Below are 19,548 nucleotides of genomic sequence, written 5' to 3'. Positions count from 1 at the left end.
TCTTTTCCACCTCGAGTTGAAGCTGGGAGTATCTGCAGAGCCGCTTCGGCATCAACACCGTTTCCCCACCTCGAACACCAGGAGGATCTGCAGAGCCGCAGATAACTCTGCTGAAGGCGTTCTCCCTTTGTTTCAAGATTGTTACTTGCTCCTTTTTGACTCTGAAAATAAATACGCCCTAGTATTTGGCTAACTCTGAACTACCTGTCTGTGCCGTGCGTTTGAGGTCGGTTTCAAACCCTAACACCTTGATATACTGGAATAGACGAACAAATTCCACATAAATCTATAGTTCATTAACGATGCAGCAGCTGATACTGTACTCCAAATTATAATCTTTTATATAATCTCCCAAAATGAGATCATTAGATTCAAATGTATTGTCATCATACAGCACAAGTACAATACAACGAAAATAAGTTTGGCATCCATTGCATATATAAGTACAATCAAGCCGTTTCTACACTGGCTCTTAGATGTCCGCAATCAATGTAATAAATAAATAAAACCAACAATAAATAATATAAGAATAACAAGACGGTATATGGAATATATATTTTTTTTTAAACCATATGTTTATTGGTATTTTTTTTCTTTTATCAGTTTACACTTTACAACATCAGTGATCAGACAACATCCATTCAACTTCAATTAAAAAAATAATGCTGCAAACTGCCCCCCTCCCCTCCCCTTCACCCCAAGGCTTCATTAATAGCATACATCGTCAACCTACTATGTAATCTGTTCTAAGTATTGCCTAAACCCAGCCCAGCATTTATCGACGAGATGTGGTTTTTTCTTAAGATTGAACATTATTTTCTCTGATGCCATGTACGAAGAGATTTCACTAAGCCACATAGGCAAGGGTGGGGATTCAGCACTTTTCCACAGCATGGCAATACGCTTGTTCCCAGCAATCATGGCCAATTTGATGATCCACACCTTGCTTCTCTTATCAGGAGAGATGTCAGACATGTCGCCTAATAATGCTAATTTAGGTGTACATGGGATCTCAAACCCTGTGATCTCTTCGAGAATCTCCCAAATTGAGCCCCAGTAAGGTCTTAGTTTGTTACATTCCCAGAACATGTGGAGCAGGCTACCTGTTTTAGTTGAGCACCTAGGGCAAAGGTCAGCGATAGCGTCATTCATCCTGTGAAGTCTTTCCGGCGTAAAATAGGTTCTATGGAGAATGTTAAATTGCATAAGTTTATGTCGAGTGTTATATGAAAATGATAGTGCGGACTCGCATAGTGATTCCCATTCATCTTCTTCAAAGGTACAGTCCAGGTCCCGCTCCCATTTGTTTTTGGCGTTTAGGGGTATTATTTCTGTAAAGGTCAGAATTCTATTATATGTTAATAATAGGATGCCTCTAGGGTGAATAACTCCTTCTAGAATATCATCAATGAGGAGGGGTTTTGGAAGAGTGGAGTTTCCTCCCTGACCTGTACTGTATGAAGTGTCTGACCTGTAGATATTTGAAGACATTTGTAGTTGGAAGGTGGAAGGTGCTGCGTAATTGTTCAAAGGACATAAGTATGTTATTATCATATAGGTCCCCAAAAGTTTTAATTCCCTGAGTGTACCACTTATTGGTGATGCCATCTCTAAGTGATTCTGGTAAAGCTGGGTTGTTGTGGAAGAGAGTATTCCTGTGAAATGCAATAATACCAAGATGTGTCTGAATCTCAAACCATGTTCTTGCTGTGTGTTTAATAAATGAGTTATCTGAACTATTCTTCAGGGTGTGGTACGACCGGATAAAAGGAATTCCGGCTGGGAGCTCCAGTAGCTCACCGCGTATCTCGGCGCTATTTCGGCGTCGGGGACAACCGTGCGCGTCACGGATCTGGGGTACACGAGTTTGACTCCCGGACTCGCCGTATTTTCTCAGAGTGTCTTCCCCCGATCTATATCCCATTCAACCTGTTTCTGTCAGTCATGCTTGACCAGAAAAAGCGATAAACGCTAAAAAGAACCAGCTGACTGGTCAAAGTTTAAAAAAAAAAAAAAGGAATTCCGGCCAGCGGTACGTCCATCGTATGGCATTGTTCTATTTGTCTCCAAGCAGGGGAGTTAGTTGACTCATTCTGCCAAATCCACAGAGCCCTTGTCTGTGCAGCCCAGTAATAACGTTGGAAGTCCTGGAGTTTCAGTCCCCCACACTGGGGGGAATTATATAGGGTTTTAATTTAAATTATAGGGACCTTCCTCCATATGAATGCAGATATTATCCTTTGTATTTTTTTATTTTTTTGGTCTACTTTTTCTCCCCATTTTCTATTTTTTCTCCCTTCCCCAATTTCGTATTGTCCAATTCTACCCTCCCCTGTCTCGAACACTGTTAGGCCATGCCTCCCACAAGCCGGCTGCAATGTGGACGAAGCCTTGCATCACGTGTCCCCTCCGGTACTCGAGGAGGCAGCCGTCGCATCGTTTCACCTGCACAGCGCGATCTCTCAGCGGCGACGGTCTGCGTGGGAGGGACACGCCGCCCCCGTTGCTTCCTGATTCTACTGCGCAGGCGCACCAGCCGACCTGTAGGAGTTGCTGTCCACAACGTCCGATCCCCACCCACCAGCTTCCCACCCCCTAATACTGCCAATTGTATTAGTATGAACGACCAGCCAAGCTGATAGCAACGACGAGAGCTGGGCTCGAACCCAGCATCTCCTGCGTTGGTGGCGAGATATAGGGAGGGTTTGAAAAAGGTAGAGAAATTTAGGAAGGACGTTCATCTTAATGCAGTTCACACGTCCGATTAGCGAGAGAGGTAGCTGCATCCATCTATCTAGGTCCTTCTCCACTTTTTTAAGTAGTGGGTCATGATTTAGTAAGAAAATTTGATCTATTTGGTTAGGGATCTTTAGACCCAAATATGTTACAAATTGTGAGTTCCACTGGAAGGGGAAATTGGACCTTGGTATTTTTTCAGCTAGTGAGTTAAGGGGCATGGCCACGCTTTTTTGTGCATTAACCTTGTAGCCTGAGATTACATTATACTTTGACAGTAGTTCCATAAGGGCATGGCATGGATGGGTCAATATTGGTAAGAAACAGGACTATGTCGTCCGCGTATAAAGAGATGACATGGCTCTCAAGACCCACTTTGATCCCACTAATAGATTTATGTGACCTTATTGCGATAGCCAGGGGTTCGATTACCAGCGCAAAAAGTGTAGGGGAGGGCGCCCCAGTGGCGAACCACATAGCGCGCTCAACCGCGACACGGTCGACCCGGGTTCGGTTCCCGAATCCGTCGTTATTTCCCGAATGTCTTCCCCCCACTCTGTCTCCCATTTCTCCTCTGTCTCTCCCTACTGGACTGCCCAGTAGTAATAAAGCGATAAAACGCCAAAAAAAGAATCTTTAAAAAAAAATTAAGTGTAGGGGAAAGAGGACAACCCTGCCTAGTACCGCGCCTTAGAGGGAAAGAAGGTGAAATCTCAGAGTTGGGCTGTATCCTGGCTGTAGGGTTAAGGTACAGCATATGGATCATTCTTAGCATATTTGGGCCAAAGTTAATTTTTTGTAGAACTGCGAAGAGAAAGTGCCACTCTACGCGGTCAAATGCCTTCTCCGCGTCCAACGGGATCGCTATGACCGGGTTTTCTATGGATTTGGCACAGTGCGTCAAGTTAAGAAATCTTCTCACGTTGTCTATTAATGAGCGATTCTGGATGAAAGCGGTCTGGTCCGTATTAATAAGTGAGGAGGTTACTCTCTCAAGTCGAACCCAGAATCAAAACCCAAAGGCTTGTTAGGGGGCCATTTAAAAATCAGAAGTATATTACCAAAAATATATCAAATACGGAAACTACTCATGGACTCTAATTTGGACTTTTTATGTATATCTGAGAGTTGGTTGAACTGTAATGTCTCAAATGATCTCATTTGTGTATTGTGGCAATTCCAGGTGTAGGGGTGGCAGAATAAACAACACACAGACAGGTTGCAGTTCCCAAAATCGTACTTCTTTATTTTCTACTAAATAATAATCGCTTTCTGGCATTGATCTGTCGGCCGGGCGGCGTCTCCGCTCTGTGGCCTCTCGCCTTGCGCTGCTACGGGAGACTGAGAGGGGGCTCCTCGGCTCCATTAAGTCCCCCCTCCTCAACAGGCGCACCGCGCCGTGATTCGATAATCACTCCTGATGATCCTCTAGCAACAGGTGTGTCCGGAAGCGGAGGCCCAAATATGCGCAGCGCCCAGCCATTGGGTCGCTACGTAATGTCCTTCAATCACCAAGCCCAGGGGTGGCTTGGGGTTGCCACAGTATCAGGATACTCATGCTTTAGAAACGATAGAACCACGAGTAAAGGAGGGGGTGTTCTAATTTATATTAGGGAGTATTTTAAATGTGTTGAACTTGAATTGAACGTGAATTTGGAGTGCTTAGGACTTAATGTCATTCTCTCACCGAACATGAATTTTAACATAGTTGTGCTGTATAACCCTCCATCTCATGGTGCAGAGTTTTACAATGAATTTAAGAGTCTTCTTTCTGTCTGTGATAAAAGTAATGAATGTATTCTAGTTGGTGATTTCAACATTAACTGGATGGATAAAAGTGATAAAGCTAAACTGAAATTAGTTACGGGTCAATTTAAATATGAACAGCTGATTGATAAACCTACCCGCATTACAAGAAAGAGTGGAACTCTTATTGACTTAATCTTCACTAATAGGCCAGAAAGAGCAGTACGAACGTATAATTTGATTACTGGACTCTCAGATCATAATATGACGCTGATTGTAAGAAAGCTGATGAAAAAAAACATCTAGTTCACCATAATAAGACCGAAAGTCAAATGACGACAGGAATTCCTAAGTCAAACATGGCTAACTTCGAACATGATTTGGCAAAACTAAATTGGGAAAAGGTCATTACTAAATAATCGAATTTGAAGGATAGTGTGAACAATTTCACCTCAACCTTGTGCAATTTGATTAGTAACTACACAAAAACCTGGAAAAGCAGACAGAAGAAATGCTCCCAGGGGTGCTCCAGTAGCACACCATGTTACCGCGCTGCGTCGCGGGACTCCGTGCTGCGTCACGGATCTGGTTGACTCCGAGTTCGATTCCCGGACTCGCCGTCATTTGCCGAATGTCTCCCCCTGCTCTCTCTCCCGTTTCACCCTACAACTGTCGGTCATGCTTGACCAGAAAAGCGATAAACGCTAAAAAATAAAGTTAAAAAAAAAAATAAAAAAAAAAAATGCTCCCTCCCATGGTTTAATAATGATATTCTCCAGCTCACTAAAATGAGAGATCTTGCCCTCAAAAGGTTTTTGGTAACAAAAAACAACACTGACCATTTTACTTTCACTAGTCTGAGGAACAAAGTGGTGTCTGAGCTGAGGAAGGCCAAGACTAATTACTTCCTTCAGCTAATTGAAGAGGCTAATGGTAGCAGTTCCAAACTCTGGCATATCTCTAGAGACTAACAAACTCAAACAGGCAAAAGCACCCCAAAATAAGGGGTCTTAAAGTAGATAATAACCTAATTGATAGTGATGAGTCTATGGCCAATGTTTTCAACCGTTTCTTTATTGAGTCTGTACATGAACTGGCAACTTATTTTAAACCAACTGAGTTATCTTCTGTGGAACATGGTAATGTACTCTCAGAGGATTTTTACATCAAAGAGGTATCCAGTGATACAGTTAAAAAGATAATAGTAAACATGAGTAACTCAATGGCAAAGGATATTGATAACTTATCTGCTGATTTTATTAACACTTTGGCGTCCGCAGTCTTGCGGCGATTTATGCCTCAGAGGACAGCGGTTTGTTTACAAACCTATGTACTTTCTAAGAGATATATATATCATTTATAGTATTGCTATCTGTCCATTCTCATTGTCACTTGAGTGCATAAACCGTGCCTTCATAATGGCTTAAAGAAAATAAAAATCCATTGGTTGGTTGTCATTTTATAGCGTCGTGAATATAAGGTTTATCGCGCTTTTCGTCTAGTCTTTTTTCCAGGAAGCTAGATAATAGGCTAAACGTTGGCGCCGTTATATCAAACGCCATTTCTGCTGTATATATACGAATGAAATAAAACAAACTGCGTAGCATCCGGACTATTACAGAGGATCTATGGATGAAATGGGGGCGGCGGGGAACGCCGATTAGTATTATTGATTAGCAATATAGTGTGCGTTCAATCAGCCATGTTCACTGATCATCACGTTAGGTTTTAAAACGATGTCCAATCCAGCTGTAATTTGGGGGAATAGTGTCCTACCGTCAGGCCATGTGATCGCCGGCAGCATTTCTTCATTAGTCATCGGATTCGGGTAGATCGATATGTCCATTGGCTAATCATAAATCCCATTATTCCAGGCTGAAAAATACGTTCGGTAACTGGATCAAAGATGGAGGGTCTTCGTTTGGAATCGAGGCTCATATGATCCGCCCACAGGACTGTAAAAGATTTTCTTTTTTTTAAATCCCCTCAATGATACTGCAGTGGAGCGATGGCGCCCCTAAGCGGATCTGGCCGGTAGTGCATGTTTCGAAAATCAAATATGTGGTAGGTAATGGATCTCGATAGCGGACGTTAATAGCGTTATAAATATGGAATAAAACAATAACTTGCCACGAGTATATACGTGGCTCTGGTCCACAACGCATGGCACCGAAACATGTATACTCGTGGACGGACGGCATAGTGTTAAGAAACACCAGAACCAGGCACGTGCACACATAGAGCCCAAGGGGTGCTTGAGCACCTGCCTTTTTGAGCCTCATAAAAAAGTGCCCTTTTTGAATTTTTTTTTTTTTTTTAAATCGTTACGCATATAGACTGCCCTTCCAACTGAAAAATTTCAGGATAGAATCAAAATATTAGGTAAAGAGAGAGAGATTCCCCATATTCCATTGCAGTTTGCACGGCCTCCTCAGCGTGCCTCTCCGCGGACCTATATATTTTATGCATAGCGTGGGTGGTGATGATGATGATGATGATGATGATGATGATGATGATGATGATGATGATAGAAACCGCTGTGGCGCATACAGTTGAATGCTGGTATTACACTCACGGAGGGACACGAAGAAGTCACGTCCAATGGGATTTGGGAATCTCAAATACAAATCGGGATTGGAATAAAAAATGCATTTATATTAAACAATACAGAATATACAGCACTTCTTGGAGTCTGTAGGGTAAGCACTTATTCCCTCCCCCCTGAACATTTATGGAGATGTATGGGCCTTTTAAGTCAGTGATAAAAGTGTCTTTCAAGGATAAGTGAACTCCTGCACTGATTATTATAATTCAATATTCAATATTTGATCACCAAAACCCCCCAAAAAGCATAAAAAGGGGGCACCCCCGCCCGAAAAGGGCCCTTGTGCGCTCAGTTAAAACACACAGGTATAGTGCCCTTTTCAGCCTTTGAGCACCTGCCCCTCTAAAGTCCTGTGCACGTCCCTGACCAGAACTATTTTCTGGAGCCTATTATTCACTTAGTAAACCTGTCAATAAGAACAAATGCATTCCCAGAGAGCTGGAAAACGGCAATAATTACCCCGATTTATAAGTCGGGAGACAAGGACATGGCAAGTAACCATAGGCCCATTGCCATCCTACCTGTCATTTCAAAAATCCTAGAGAAGATTGTTGCTGGACAGTTGATGGAACATTTAGAGGCCAATCAATTGCTCCATCCACAGCAATTCGGGTTTAGACCTAAATATTCCACAGAAACAGCTAATCTTATTGAGAGGGTCAAGGGTCTATTAGTCAAAGGAAATGTTGTAGGGACAGTGTTTCTGGACCTAAAAAAGGCCTTTAACACAGTTCGTTTAGGTCATACCTGGAGGGGAGACAACAGTGTGTCAAGGTAAATGGGAAGAAATCCAAACTGCTTGCCAACAGCATGGGAGTACCGCAAGGGTCTGTACTTTGGCCACTGTTATTCACCATGTACATTAATGACCTACCGCAGAGTTGTCCAGGCGTCAGCTGCCAGATGTATGCTGACGATACCGTCATCTATGTGTCTGCTAAAACAGCTAGCATGGCAGCTGAGCACCTGACCCAGGTGTTACATAACATCTCCGACTGGCTTGTGTCGTCTCATTTTACCTTGAATGTCAAGAAAACTGTCTCTATGTGTATCTCGATACGCAAAAGGCCTATAAATGATTTGTTTGAGGTGCAAATAAAAAATGAAATAATTACCGAAGTGAATGAGGTCAGGTACCTAGGAATCATATTAGACAAGAACCTACAATTTGATAAACAGGTACATTAGTCCAACTGTTCGTTAATTAATTTGATAAAGTCTTTGTCGTTATTTAGAAAGTTAGGAAACCTCCAGCATTTGGAATTTGTGTGAGAGTCCCTTAAGGCTATTTTAATCAAAAGGGGAGCGTGATCTGAGTGTGTCATGGCTAAGTATTTGCAGGATGAAACAAGATGGAGTGTTGCTGCATGTATAAATAAAGTATCAATCCTAGAGTAGCTGTTGTGCATGTGTGAGTAGAAGCTATATTCACGTTGAGATGTATGCCCCTCCCACCATCCAATCAATTAAGATCCATAAGTTCTTTTTTAAGGGCCTTGGCTGCTGAGGTTAAAGGTTTAGGGGTAGGGGAGGATCTGTCCATAGCAGGGTCTAATACCAGGTTAAAATCACCATCAATTATAAGCTCTGAGGGGGTGCATGTCACTTTAAGAAAAAGGTTCACATAGAAGTTAGGGTCATTGTGGTTAGGACCATATACATTTAGCATAGTGACCAGTGGTCTCCCATATATCCCCTGACTAAAATATATCTTCCCCCTTTATCCTTTTCAACTAGATTTGGTTGGAAGGGAATCCCTTTTCTTACCAGAATAGCCACCCCCCTTGCTAAAGATGTGAATGAGGAGTAAAATATTTGACCTTGCCATTGTTTCCCCAGTTTGCTGTGCTCTGTGTCATCCAAGTGGGACTCTTGCAGGAAGGCCACGTCTATTCGATGTCTTCTGATGAAGCTAAGAACTTTACGGCAACTGGCCGGTTAAGACCATTAATGTTCCAACTCAAAAACGAGTATGTCATTCACCCATGTGGTTGGTATAGCTGGCTAGTAGGACACTGGGATACCTGAAAACATAGTATACAATACCTAGATGTGTAAACATTATAAACCAATTCACAAAAACAGTCCTGTCTGAACCCCTCCTATTTCCCGTTAAAACCCCCCCTTCCCATAAAAAAATCCCCTGGTCTATATATCCTCCCATAATCTTGCGTAGTAGTAACTTACCCTATCCTAACAAGTGGAGCCGGGCTGCCTACTTGGTTTAGGTTAAGTTATTAAAGGTGTGGATACGAACAACTCCTTTAAACATTTCAAAACATGTATATATATACACTTTTTTTTAAAGGGTAAAATCAACGCTTAAAATGCATAAATGTAATGTGCACACATATATATATATATACATGTACTCCTACATATACCCATAAACACATAACCATCTTGAAATTAGCTGTAGTAATATGAACTCACATCAAAAGGTCCTGTGAGGATTAAACATCTCAAGTCCAGTGTCGCCAATAATGACACATATTACCTGGCGGTTATCATTTCAAAAAGTTATTAGAGTATGAGGCTTATTGCCTGGTATGTGTCTTTATTTACCGCTCCTTTCTGGTCGAGTGAAGACTGCGGGATCACTTTAGCATAGTCGGGTGGTGGTTACTCAGATACGTCTCCGCCGACCCCGGTGAATTAAAGGTGCGTCTGCCCTCCGGGAGGTCCAGGCTCAGGTTGGTGGGGTGGAGTAGCCTGAAGGAGACGTTGTTCTCGTGTAGCTTCTTCTTCAGCGGCATGAAGGCCTTTCTCTTTTTGTAGAGGGCCGTGGACATATCCTTGAAGAGCTTGATAGTACAATTACCGTATGCCAGTGATTTCTTTTTCCACGCCGCGTCAAGGATTCTGGTCACATCGGTGAAACGGAGTAGGTCGGTGAATCACTATAATAATAATAACTTTATTTGTATAGCACTTTTCATACAGAGGTTGCAGTTCAAAGTGCTTCACAACAGTAAAAAATACAGGCATAAGCGGGCATAAAAAAGATAGACAGGTAGCAAGGTATGGCAAATCACAGTGTTTCACATTAGGATCTAGCATCCCAATAGGCTCTCCGCTTACAGTTTTCAGTAACACAAATAATAAAAATAGTTTAAAATGATTCAGTTTAAAAATAGTCATCAGTAAGAAGTAAAAAGTGCGATAACCAACACATGAATTTGATAGGCAGTGTATAAGAGTAGGCAGGGTAAGAATAGTGCAGGTAAGTACAAGTTGTGTCAGGATATCCCTGATGTTTCCTCTTGCCACTAGGTGGTAGCAGATATCTATCAGTGAAATGCCTGAGCAAAGAGATAGGTTTTAAGCTGTCTTTTAAAGATGTCTAGCGAGTTGGCTTCTCTCATGTTTTGGGGTAGTTTGTTCCATAGTTTTGGGGCATAGTTGATAAAGGTTGCATTACCGATCCTCTTTTGACTGCTTCTGGGAGCCTCTAGTAGTCCAGCAGCTGATGATCGCAGTGTTCTTGCTGGTGTGTAATTTATTAGAGTGTTGGCGATGTAGCTAGGTCCCTGTCCATTTAGAGCTTTGTATGTAAGGAGAAGGACCTTAAAGTAAATTCTAAATGTTACAGGAAGCCAGTGTAAAGCAGCTAAGACTGGACTAATGTGCTCTCTCCTTTTGGTTCTAGTTAGCAGTCGGGCTGCAGAGTTTTGGATTAGCTGAAGCCTCTCTGTGGTTTTCTTAGGGAGACCTGTGAAAAGTGCATTACAGTAGTCTAACCGGCTAGATATGAATGCATGAATTAGCTTCTCAGCATCGTTCTGATTAATAAATGGTCGTACTTTTGCTATATTTCTGAGATGGAAGAACGATGTTTCCGTCACTTTGCTAATATGAGAATTGAAGTTCAGTTCTGAATCTATATGATAACCCCGAGACTAGTGACCTCAGATTTGATCCAAGGGGTTAGTCCCCCCAGGTTCTTTATTAATGTTTCTTTTTTAGTTTTGGAGCCAATAATTAGAATTTCAGTTTTGTTGTCACTGATTATTTTGGTGAGGGCAGTTTCAGTGCTATGATATTTTCTGAATCCCGACTGAAATTCTTCTAAGATGTTGTTTTCTTCAAGAAAGGAATTTATTTGAACTGAAACTATCTTTTCAAGTACTTTACTAATGAATGGTAGGTTGGATATTGGACGATAATTTGCCATTTCATTACTATCCAAGTTAGGTTTTTTTAGTAATGGCTTTACAACTGCTGTTTTAAAGGCATCTGGGAAAATACCAGTCCTAAGGGAAGTGTTTATGATATCTAGCACAGGGCTTGAAACACTATTAAACACCCGTTTGAAGAAAGCTGTAGGTATAGGGTCAATGTCTGAGGTGGAGGAGTTACATTCTGAGACAGTTTTGCAGAGTACATCTAATGTGATGCATGTGAAACTTCTCATGGTTACATTGCGCGGTTTGCCGCAATCAGCTTTATTTCCATCATGAGTAATGCTGGCCCTGATCAAGGTTATTTTGTTGTTAAAGAATAGTGCAAGTTCTTCACACTTAATCGTTGATGACTGAGGAGGTGTAGGGGCAGTGTTGAGTAGTACATTATTAGTGGAAAAAAGGATTCTGGAGTTTCCAGCATTTTCTGTAATGATTTTAGAGAAGTAATCTTTCCTTGCTAAGCGGATGGTTTTATTATAAGCAGTTAAAGCATCTTTGTATATATCACAGCATATGGTGGTTTTTGTTTTTCTCCATTTTCGCTCCGCTGCACGACATTTCCTTTTTTCTTTGTTGACCGTATTAAAATTCAACCAGGGCGAGGCTCTAGTTTTCTTCTTTTTCATTTGTAATGGGGCGACAGAATTTAATATAGATGACATTGCATCATTGAGATTTTCTACCATTTCATTTAGAGAGCTGTCATGATTGTGTGGTTCATGTAGTCTGATAAGATCAATGAACTTTGATTCAGCCTTGTCGTTTAAGAGCCTCTTTTGAACTATGATTTATTTTTTTGTTTTAGTAAGGGTTATTTGAGTATCAAAAAATATACAGTGATGGTCGGAGAGAGGTAATTCAATTATTGAGATATTTGTTATGCTTAGCCCAGTTGTTGTTATAACTAAGTCTAGTGTATTCCCAAGCCTGTGAGTTGCATTTGTTATATGCTGTATTAGGTCAAAGCTATCCAGTAGATTTTTTAGTTCTATAGTTTTGGAGTCTGTTTTCTTATTAAAATGGATGTTCAAGTCTCCATTTAGGATCACCTTATCATATCCGGTAACACATAGTGAGATCAGTTCAGAGAGCTCCTGTATAAATATTGGTGAGTGTCTAGGCGGGCGGTATATTGTGACGATAATAGTTGATTCTGTTTTGAGCTCAATGGCAAGATATTCCATCGACATGAACTCGCCTAGTTCTGTGATTCTAAACAAGAGTTTTGAGGAGAAGATTGCTGCAACTCCTCCGCCCCTTCTATTTTTTCTGGGTATTTGAAAAATGTTATAGTCTGGTGGACAAGCTTCTATCATTATTGATGTAGCTGTGTCATTATTTAGCCATGTCTCTACTAGGCAGATGCAATCTAAGTTATTTTCTTTAATCAGATAATTTACTAAGAATGTTTTATTATTCAGTGATCTGACATTTAGGAGGGCTAATTTTATTTGTTGGACTTCTTTAGAGGAGGTCTGCTTTGGCTTGACCTTGATGGCCCTGAGGTTAATAGCAGGTAAACGCATTGATGGCGTATATTTTTCACCATGCCATTGGCTGGTTATGATTACCGGTATGTTTTGAGAGATGGCATGGCAATTGTGCTATACTGCACCGTACTGACTGTACTGTGCTTTCGGGGACATTTGATCAGACGAGATGGCCTTGTGTGATATGGGGGGGGGACCCCTTGTGCTGCTGCTGCACCTCGTGGTGAGATTGTGTCCTTCGTGATTATCTCTCGTGCTGGTATGAGTTTGATATTCTTGGAGGCCATTAAGGCATGACGCATGTTTGCTGCTAGGAGCCTCGAACCTAAGCGATTTGGGAAGAAGCCATTTCTTTGAAAACGTTCTGGGTTATTCCAGAAAACATTGAAGTTGTCAATGAATTTCAGGCTGTGTATAAGACATGCAGACCCTAACCATGAATTAAAATTTAGGAGTCTACTAAAGGCTTCTTGTCCTCTGCGAAAGCATGCAATTGGTCCACAGTGTGTAAGAGAGAACACAAGATGGCAAGATACAACGTCAGGAGAGCAGTAATAGAGGCAAAACGGCATTACAGGGATAAAGTTGAACTTCAGTTTGAACAGGCTGACTCTAGAGGCATGTGGCAGGGCCTCAGAACAATGACAGACTACAAAGGAACCCCCCTCAAACTGAACAGTGACATCTCCTTAGCAAATGATCTCAACTCCTTCTATGCGAGGTTTGAGGCTGTGAATAACAACACCAGCCTACAAACCACGGCAATGGGGGGGGGGGGGTCTGCTGATGGAGACTCAGTGTTCAGGGTAACAGAGCATGAGGTGAGACGGATCTTTAAAAAAGTGGATATCAGGAAGGCAGCAGGACCGGACGGCATCCCCGGCCGCGTCCTAAAAGTCTGTGCCGACCAACTGGCCCCGGTATTCACTGACATCTTCAACCTGTCCTTGGAACAGGCCGTCATCCCCACCTGTCTGAAGAAGTCCACCATCATCCCTGTACCCAAAAAATCTACGCCCGCTTGCCTCAACGACTACCGCCCTGTAGCCCTCACCTCCATAGCCGTGAAGTGCTTTGAGAAGCTAGTGAAGGGCTACATCTGTTCCTCCCTCCCCATCAACCTGGACCCTCTGCAATTTGCATATCGCCCCAACAGGTCCACGGAGGACGCCATAGCCCATGTGCTGCACACAGCAGCATCACATCTGGACAAGAGGCAGGGGAACTATGTGAGAATGCTGTTCATCGACTACAGCTCAGCATTCAATACCATAGTCCCCTCCAAACTCATAGCCAAGCTCAGGGACCTGGGCTTGAACTATGACCTGTGCCAGTGGGTCCTGGACTTCCTGACGGGCAGACCCCAGGTGGTAAGAGCCGGCAACTGCACCTCCTCATCCATCACGCTCAACATAGGGGCCCCCCAGGGCTGTGTTCTGAGCCCCCTCCTCTACTCCCTGTACACACATGACTGCGTAGCACAGCGGAACAACAACACCATCATCAAATTTGCTGATGACACAGTAGTGGTGGGCCTGATCTCTGCCAACGACGAAAGGGCCTACCTGGAAGAGGTAGAGAACCTGTCACAGTGGTGTCAGGAGAACTGCCTCTCCCTGAACGTCAGCAAAACAAAAGAGATGATTGTGGACTTCAGGAGGTCGGGGGTCAAGGACTACAGCCCCCTCAGCATCGACGGGGCACCAGTTGAGAGAGTGAACAGTTTCAAGTACCTCGGAGCCCACATATCCGAGGACTTGACATGGACCACACACATTGACAGTGTTGTGAAGAAGGCACGACAACGCCTCTACTTCCTCAGGCGCCTAAGGAAGTTCCAAGTCAGTCAGAAGATCCTTAGGAACTTCTACTCATGTACAATAGAGAGCATCCTGACCGGCAACATCACCTCCTGGTTTGGGAATAGCACTGCACAAGACCGTAGCAGACTACAAAGAGTGACACGTTCAGCCGAACGCACAATTAGAGGGGGGCTTCCCACCCTCCAGAACATTTACAACAAGCGGTGCAAGGGGAAGGCTAAGAGAATTATTAAGGACTCGAGCCACCCGAACAACTGCCTCTTTGAACTGCTGCCGTCAGGCAAGCGATACCGGAGTCTTATGGCGAGCACAGAAAGACTCAGAAGGAGCTTCTATCCCCAGGCCATCAGGCTGCTAAACGAACAATAATCGCTAAACGAACAATAATCACTATGCAACAACCATCAAATGCACACAGCACACACACCCACACGCACACACTCACTCAAACAAACAACACACTGCAGCACCCACTCTCCACACTTTAGATCACACAAACACACTTACACTTTATATTTATTGATAAAGGATTTGCACTACAACTCGTACACCTACTGTGAATTGTACCTAAACTGCACCTCGTCCATATAGTATTGTATATTAGTACACTGCACAGTATTGTATATTGTATGGTAACTACGTCTACGAACATTGTACATATGTCTAAACTGAACACTGTGACCTCTTTTTTTACTTCTAATTTTTACTATGTTTTTATTTCATACTTATCTTGTCTTGCACAGTCTCTGGAGCGCAACAGTAAGAAGTATTTTGTACAAAAGTATTCTGTACTTCTGTATGACAACTATTAAAGAAACTTGAAACACTGATGGACACATCAGTGTCTATGTACACAGACTGATGTTTGTCTAGTGTGTTCATTAAACGTGTGAAATCGTCTTTCAAAGTCTCTGTGCCAGTCTTCTTTCGCAGGATGTCAAACGATCCGGAGTGAATGACAATTTTTGTTATGTCCGGTCTGATGAGTGTTGGAAGTATTTCGGCCAGCTCTTTCACAGATGTATTGTCTAGACAGATATTTTCTGTGTTTGCCATCTCCACATACCTTGTTGTGGAATATCCAATCAGTATGCAGTCTGTTTTCTGTGTGAGGTTAGCATTTTTCTTTCCAACAGTTTTGGGGCCGTTTGTTTTTGGGCTAGGCCTAGTCTGCCGGTTCTTACCACAGTCCTGTGGCCTTGGTGAAGCCTCGCTAGCCTTCTCAATAGCCGGCATGTTAACGCTGGTCCCGTACCTTCGGCGTTGGCTACCGCAACGTTCTCCTCGGCGCATGGTAGTCTCTTCGCTGTTAGCCGTTAGCTCGGTCTGGGTCGTGTTTGCTAGCCGTGTCGCTCGTGGCTCTGTTTTCCTCGTTGTCTCGTCGTTAGCGTGTGCTCCGATGTGCCGGCTGTTAGCTTCGCTAGCATTAGCGTGAGATCCGGCATGCAAGCTGTTTGCTTCGCTAGTGTTAGCGTGAGCTCCGGTATTCCTGCTACTAGCGTCGTTAGCGTGAGATCCGTTCCGCTCGCTGTTTGCTTCGCTAGCGTCGTTAGCCACGCTTCTATGTCTCTTTGCTTTTGGTGTTGATATGCGTGTTTCCGAGAGTAGGTTGAAACTATTTCCTGGCGGTACCAGGGGCGAGGTAATAGTCGTGTTCCTGGTTCGTTTGTTTCTCCTTTTATCCTTGACGGTGGTCCACTGCTTTGGTCTAGCTCCTTGCTTGTGCCATGGACCGTCTTTTGGGTGGTGCTGTACTGTAGCTAGCCTAGGCCAGGTCTCAATCATGGTATCGTTGGCTATATTTGTAGTAGCTTCAAAAATAGAGTCAATGAGTCGCTCATCCTGTTGGATTTGGTGCAGGATAGTAACTCGAGCCTCCAGCTCTATAATCCTCTTACTCATCCTCAAGCAGCTAGTACATTCTGTGGGAGAGCCGAGTCCCGGCATCTTCCCTTATTAATTGTCTTTTTAGGTTAAGCTAAACTGAAGCTAAGCTAGGTACTTAGCTGGTGATGGTGGGTCTTGTTTTCTTTCAGCCGGGGTCTTTATGAAGTATTCTCCCCTTTCATAAATATCTTCGCCTTCAGCAGTGCCCGATATAGTCCTTTGTGTGTAGCTGATAAGACGGAGACTTCTTCATCTCGCTGGTCCTCCCACGGAGAGATCTCGCTACTCTCCTTTCGGCGAAGTACTGCGGTCATAAATCTAAATAAATAAATTCACAGTTCTGGAGAAGTACCATAGGAACTGGGAGTTAACATACAGAGTATTTAGAGTTGAAAGGGCTATAATAAATCATTAAGGTAGCGATAGGTAGAAAAACACGGAGCGACAGTGAAAAGCAGCTTGCATAGCAGAAGCAGGAAGTAGAATGGCTCGGGGGAGGCTGCCTTCTTCGGGACGGCGTCGGAGTGTACGGTGAGCCCGCTATATCGCAATGGGTTGCCCGGTGTCTAGATCCAATATTTTGGGGAGCCATTCTTGTAGGAAATCGATAGGGTATTTCCCCTCCACACGTTCTGGGAATCCTACCAGTCTCAGGTTTCGTCTTCTCCTTCTGTTTTTGGGGCAGCGGTGGCCTAATGGTTAGAGAAGCGGGTTTGTGACCGGAAGGTCGCCGGTTCGATCCCCGGGACCGGCAGGAAAAATCTGCTGCTGAAGTGCCCTTTAGCAAGGCACTTAACCCCCAACTGCTCCAGTGGAGTTGCTCAGTGGCCAATGGTGTCAGACTGTGGTTGTACTGGGCAGCTCCCGGGTGTGAATGGAACTGTGTGAATGTGAAGCAGGGCGTAGCTGAAAAAGAGCATCTGTGCTCAGCGAACCTACCCTGGGTAAATAAAGGTTAGTAGTGGTATAGGGAGTTGAGCCTATCACCGTAGCTAGCGTGCACTCCCTCCATTTCCTTAACACGTTGCCCTGGTTGCCTGGTTGTCATTGATAAGTCTTTCCACCGCGATATTTAGGGAGTTCAGCTTAAGTTCCATCATGGCTTGAATTCTATCTAATACTTTCTCCAGTTCCCCAAGAAACCATGTCGGTGGTGTTTCATTGTTAGCTTCCCTTGTGGTCTCATGCTAGCACTAGTGCTAACGCCGGGCGATGCCATCGGCTTCCTGCTCACTTCAGGGTTTTTTGGGTGGCATTTCTTCATTGGATATGATTCGTTTTTATTTATTTGTTTATTTTCGGACACGGTTGTTGAGTCATGGCTATAAATGTAAAACATAATTGTTAATGATACAAAGTGTCGTATTTATTACCATTATAATTATTTAATTCCACGGATGTCTGTCATATCGAAGTGATATTGGCATGACATCTCATTGTAATGTCAATACTGGACGACTGCGCTTGTCAAGAGCCAATCATGCAGTCTTTCAGTATTGTCATTACAATGAGATGTCATGCTAATATGTCATGTTCTACAGTAGGACGTACTACTATAATACCTAATAAAACAAGTCATTATAATAATGAGGCCTACTGCTGGAACAATTCATTTTGCACATTATATATACAGTAAGTGTGTGTGCTCTTGCGCTGAGGCTGCCTCACAAACACATTTATTTAATTTAGCAATGGAAGGAATATCAAACCAACAATAAATAATATAGAGAATAAAACAGTATATGGCATATTAATACAGTATATTCCACTGTATAGTACAGTACAGTAGCTATATCCGCAGCGATCGGTTTAGTTCTTATTTATTTAGTTTGCAGTGTGTGTAATGCTCACAATGCGTCATTGAGTCAGGACTATAAATGCAAAACATAATTATTAATTATACAAATATTGTCATATTAATTATCATTATAATTATTTAATGTAGTATCGGCAATCCCCAATGACTTGTCCCAGAGAAAGCTGTTGAAACCACGGACACACACTGGTCTGTCCGTTTTACAACCCGATTTACAATTTCCTGAATTTCCCCAAGGGGATTAATAAAGGATCATCTTAACTGCCTTTTCGAGTACATAAATCCTACAAAGAATTTACAATACCAAGCCGTTTGAGAATGCAGAATAAGTACGTAAATAGTTACGAAGGGAATCCTTGGTAAGTTTTACATATGTCCATTCAAGAATGAGGATCAATGCTGTTTATTTTGCACATAATCTCAGATATCCAAAAACAGTTTAGCACAGTTATCAGTTTGAAACTGATATCCATTTATCTTTTTCCTGAAATGTCATCACCTCAATAGGTATGGTTTCAGAACAGACGTGCCAAACAGCAAAAGCAGGAGCGGGCTTCCCAAAAGGTGCTGCCAGTGGGCATGATGCCAGGACATGGGGCATTGTTGGCCAGCATGTGTGTCCAGTCCACAGGAATGGCCTGCCAGTACTATCCCCAGTCCCTGGCACACATCTCCAGCTTCTCCACCATGCTGCCCTCGCCCGGGTATTCCCACCACCCGGGCGCCGTGAGCCAATGCCCTTGTCCCGCGGTCCAGCCGCAGCCACCGCGCCAGCACGAGGAGTGGTACAGCTCACTCCGGAACATCGGGGCCCCAACCACCAACCTGACCTCACCTGTGTTCTCCTTGGCCTCCATGCCGGCTCTAGAGCTCGGCTCCCACTGGAACTGAGAAGTGACGACTGGTAGAAATGTCCATTACGTTTCAGACAGACATGTAAAATACATGAGGCTAACTGATCATCAGTACCTGTAGCACTAGGTGGACTCTCATATATCTGAATATACTGTATTATCTGTGTGACGTTGTATAATATTCTTTGAATTAGTTGTGTGTCATACCCCTTGATAACTTCTACCAATAACCGACTCAAAAAGGTATAGTGGAGTAGGGAGGTCTGAAGGTTTCATTGTACCAGAGCTGATTACATTGAAGATGAGATTATTTTCTACCGGTTTTGTAGCTTTTTATAGTAATAGGAACACACACACACACATTTTCATGCCTTGTAGGGAGTGGACATTCCATTCACTTACATTCA

At 43.1% G+C, this 19,548-nt stretch overlaps 1 protein-coding gene across 1 annotated transcript in view; it reads left to right on the top strand.

Moving 5' to 3' along the window:
* prop1 (PROP paired-like homeobox 1) overlaps positions 1-19,178 on the top strand; it is a gene marked incomplete at both ends in the record, with an annotated part of 52,712 nt that extends 33,534 nt beyond the window's left edge. Inside the window, one exon of the mRNA XM_084321579.1 lies at positions 18,795-19,178. Coding sequence (XP_084177705.1) covers positions 18,795-19,178 — 384 coding nt within the window. The remainder of the gene's footprint in view (positions 1-18,794) is intronic.
* Positions 19,179-19,548: the final 370 nt, after the last annotated feature.

The sequence above is a fragment of the Notolepis coatsorum genome (genome assembly GCF_963971535.1).
Source record: "Notolepis coatsorum genome assembly, chromosome: 9".
Classification (NCBI taxonomy): domain Eukaryota; kingdom Metazoa; phylum Chordata; class Actinopteri; order Aulopiformes; family Paralepididae; genus Notolepis; species Notolepis coatsorum.
Note: the sequence above shows the minus strand (reverse complement) of the source record. Positions and strands in the feature narration are given on the sequence as shown.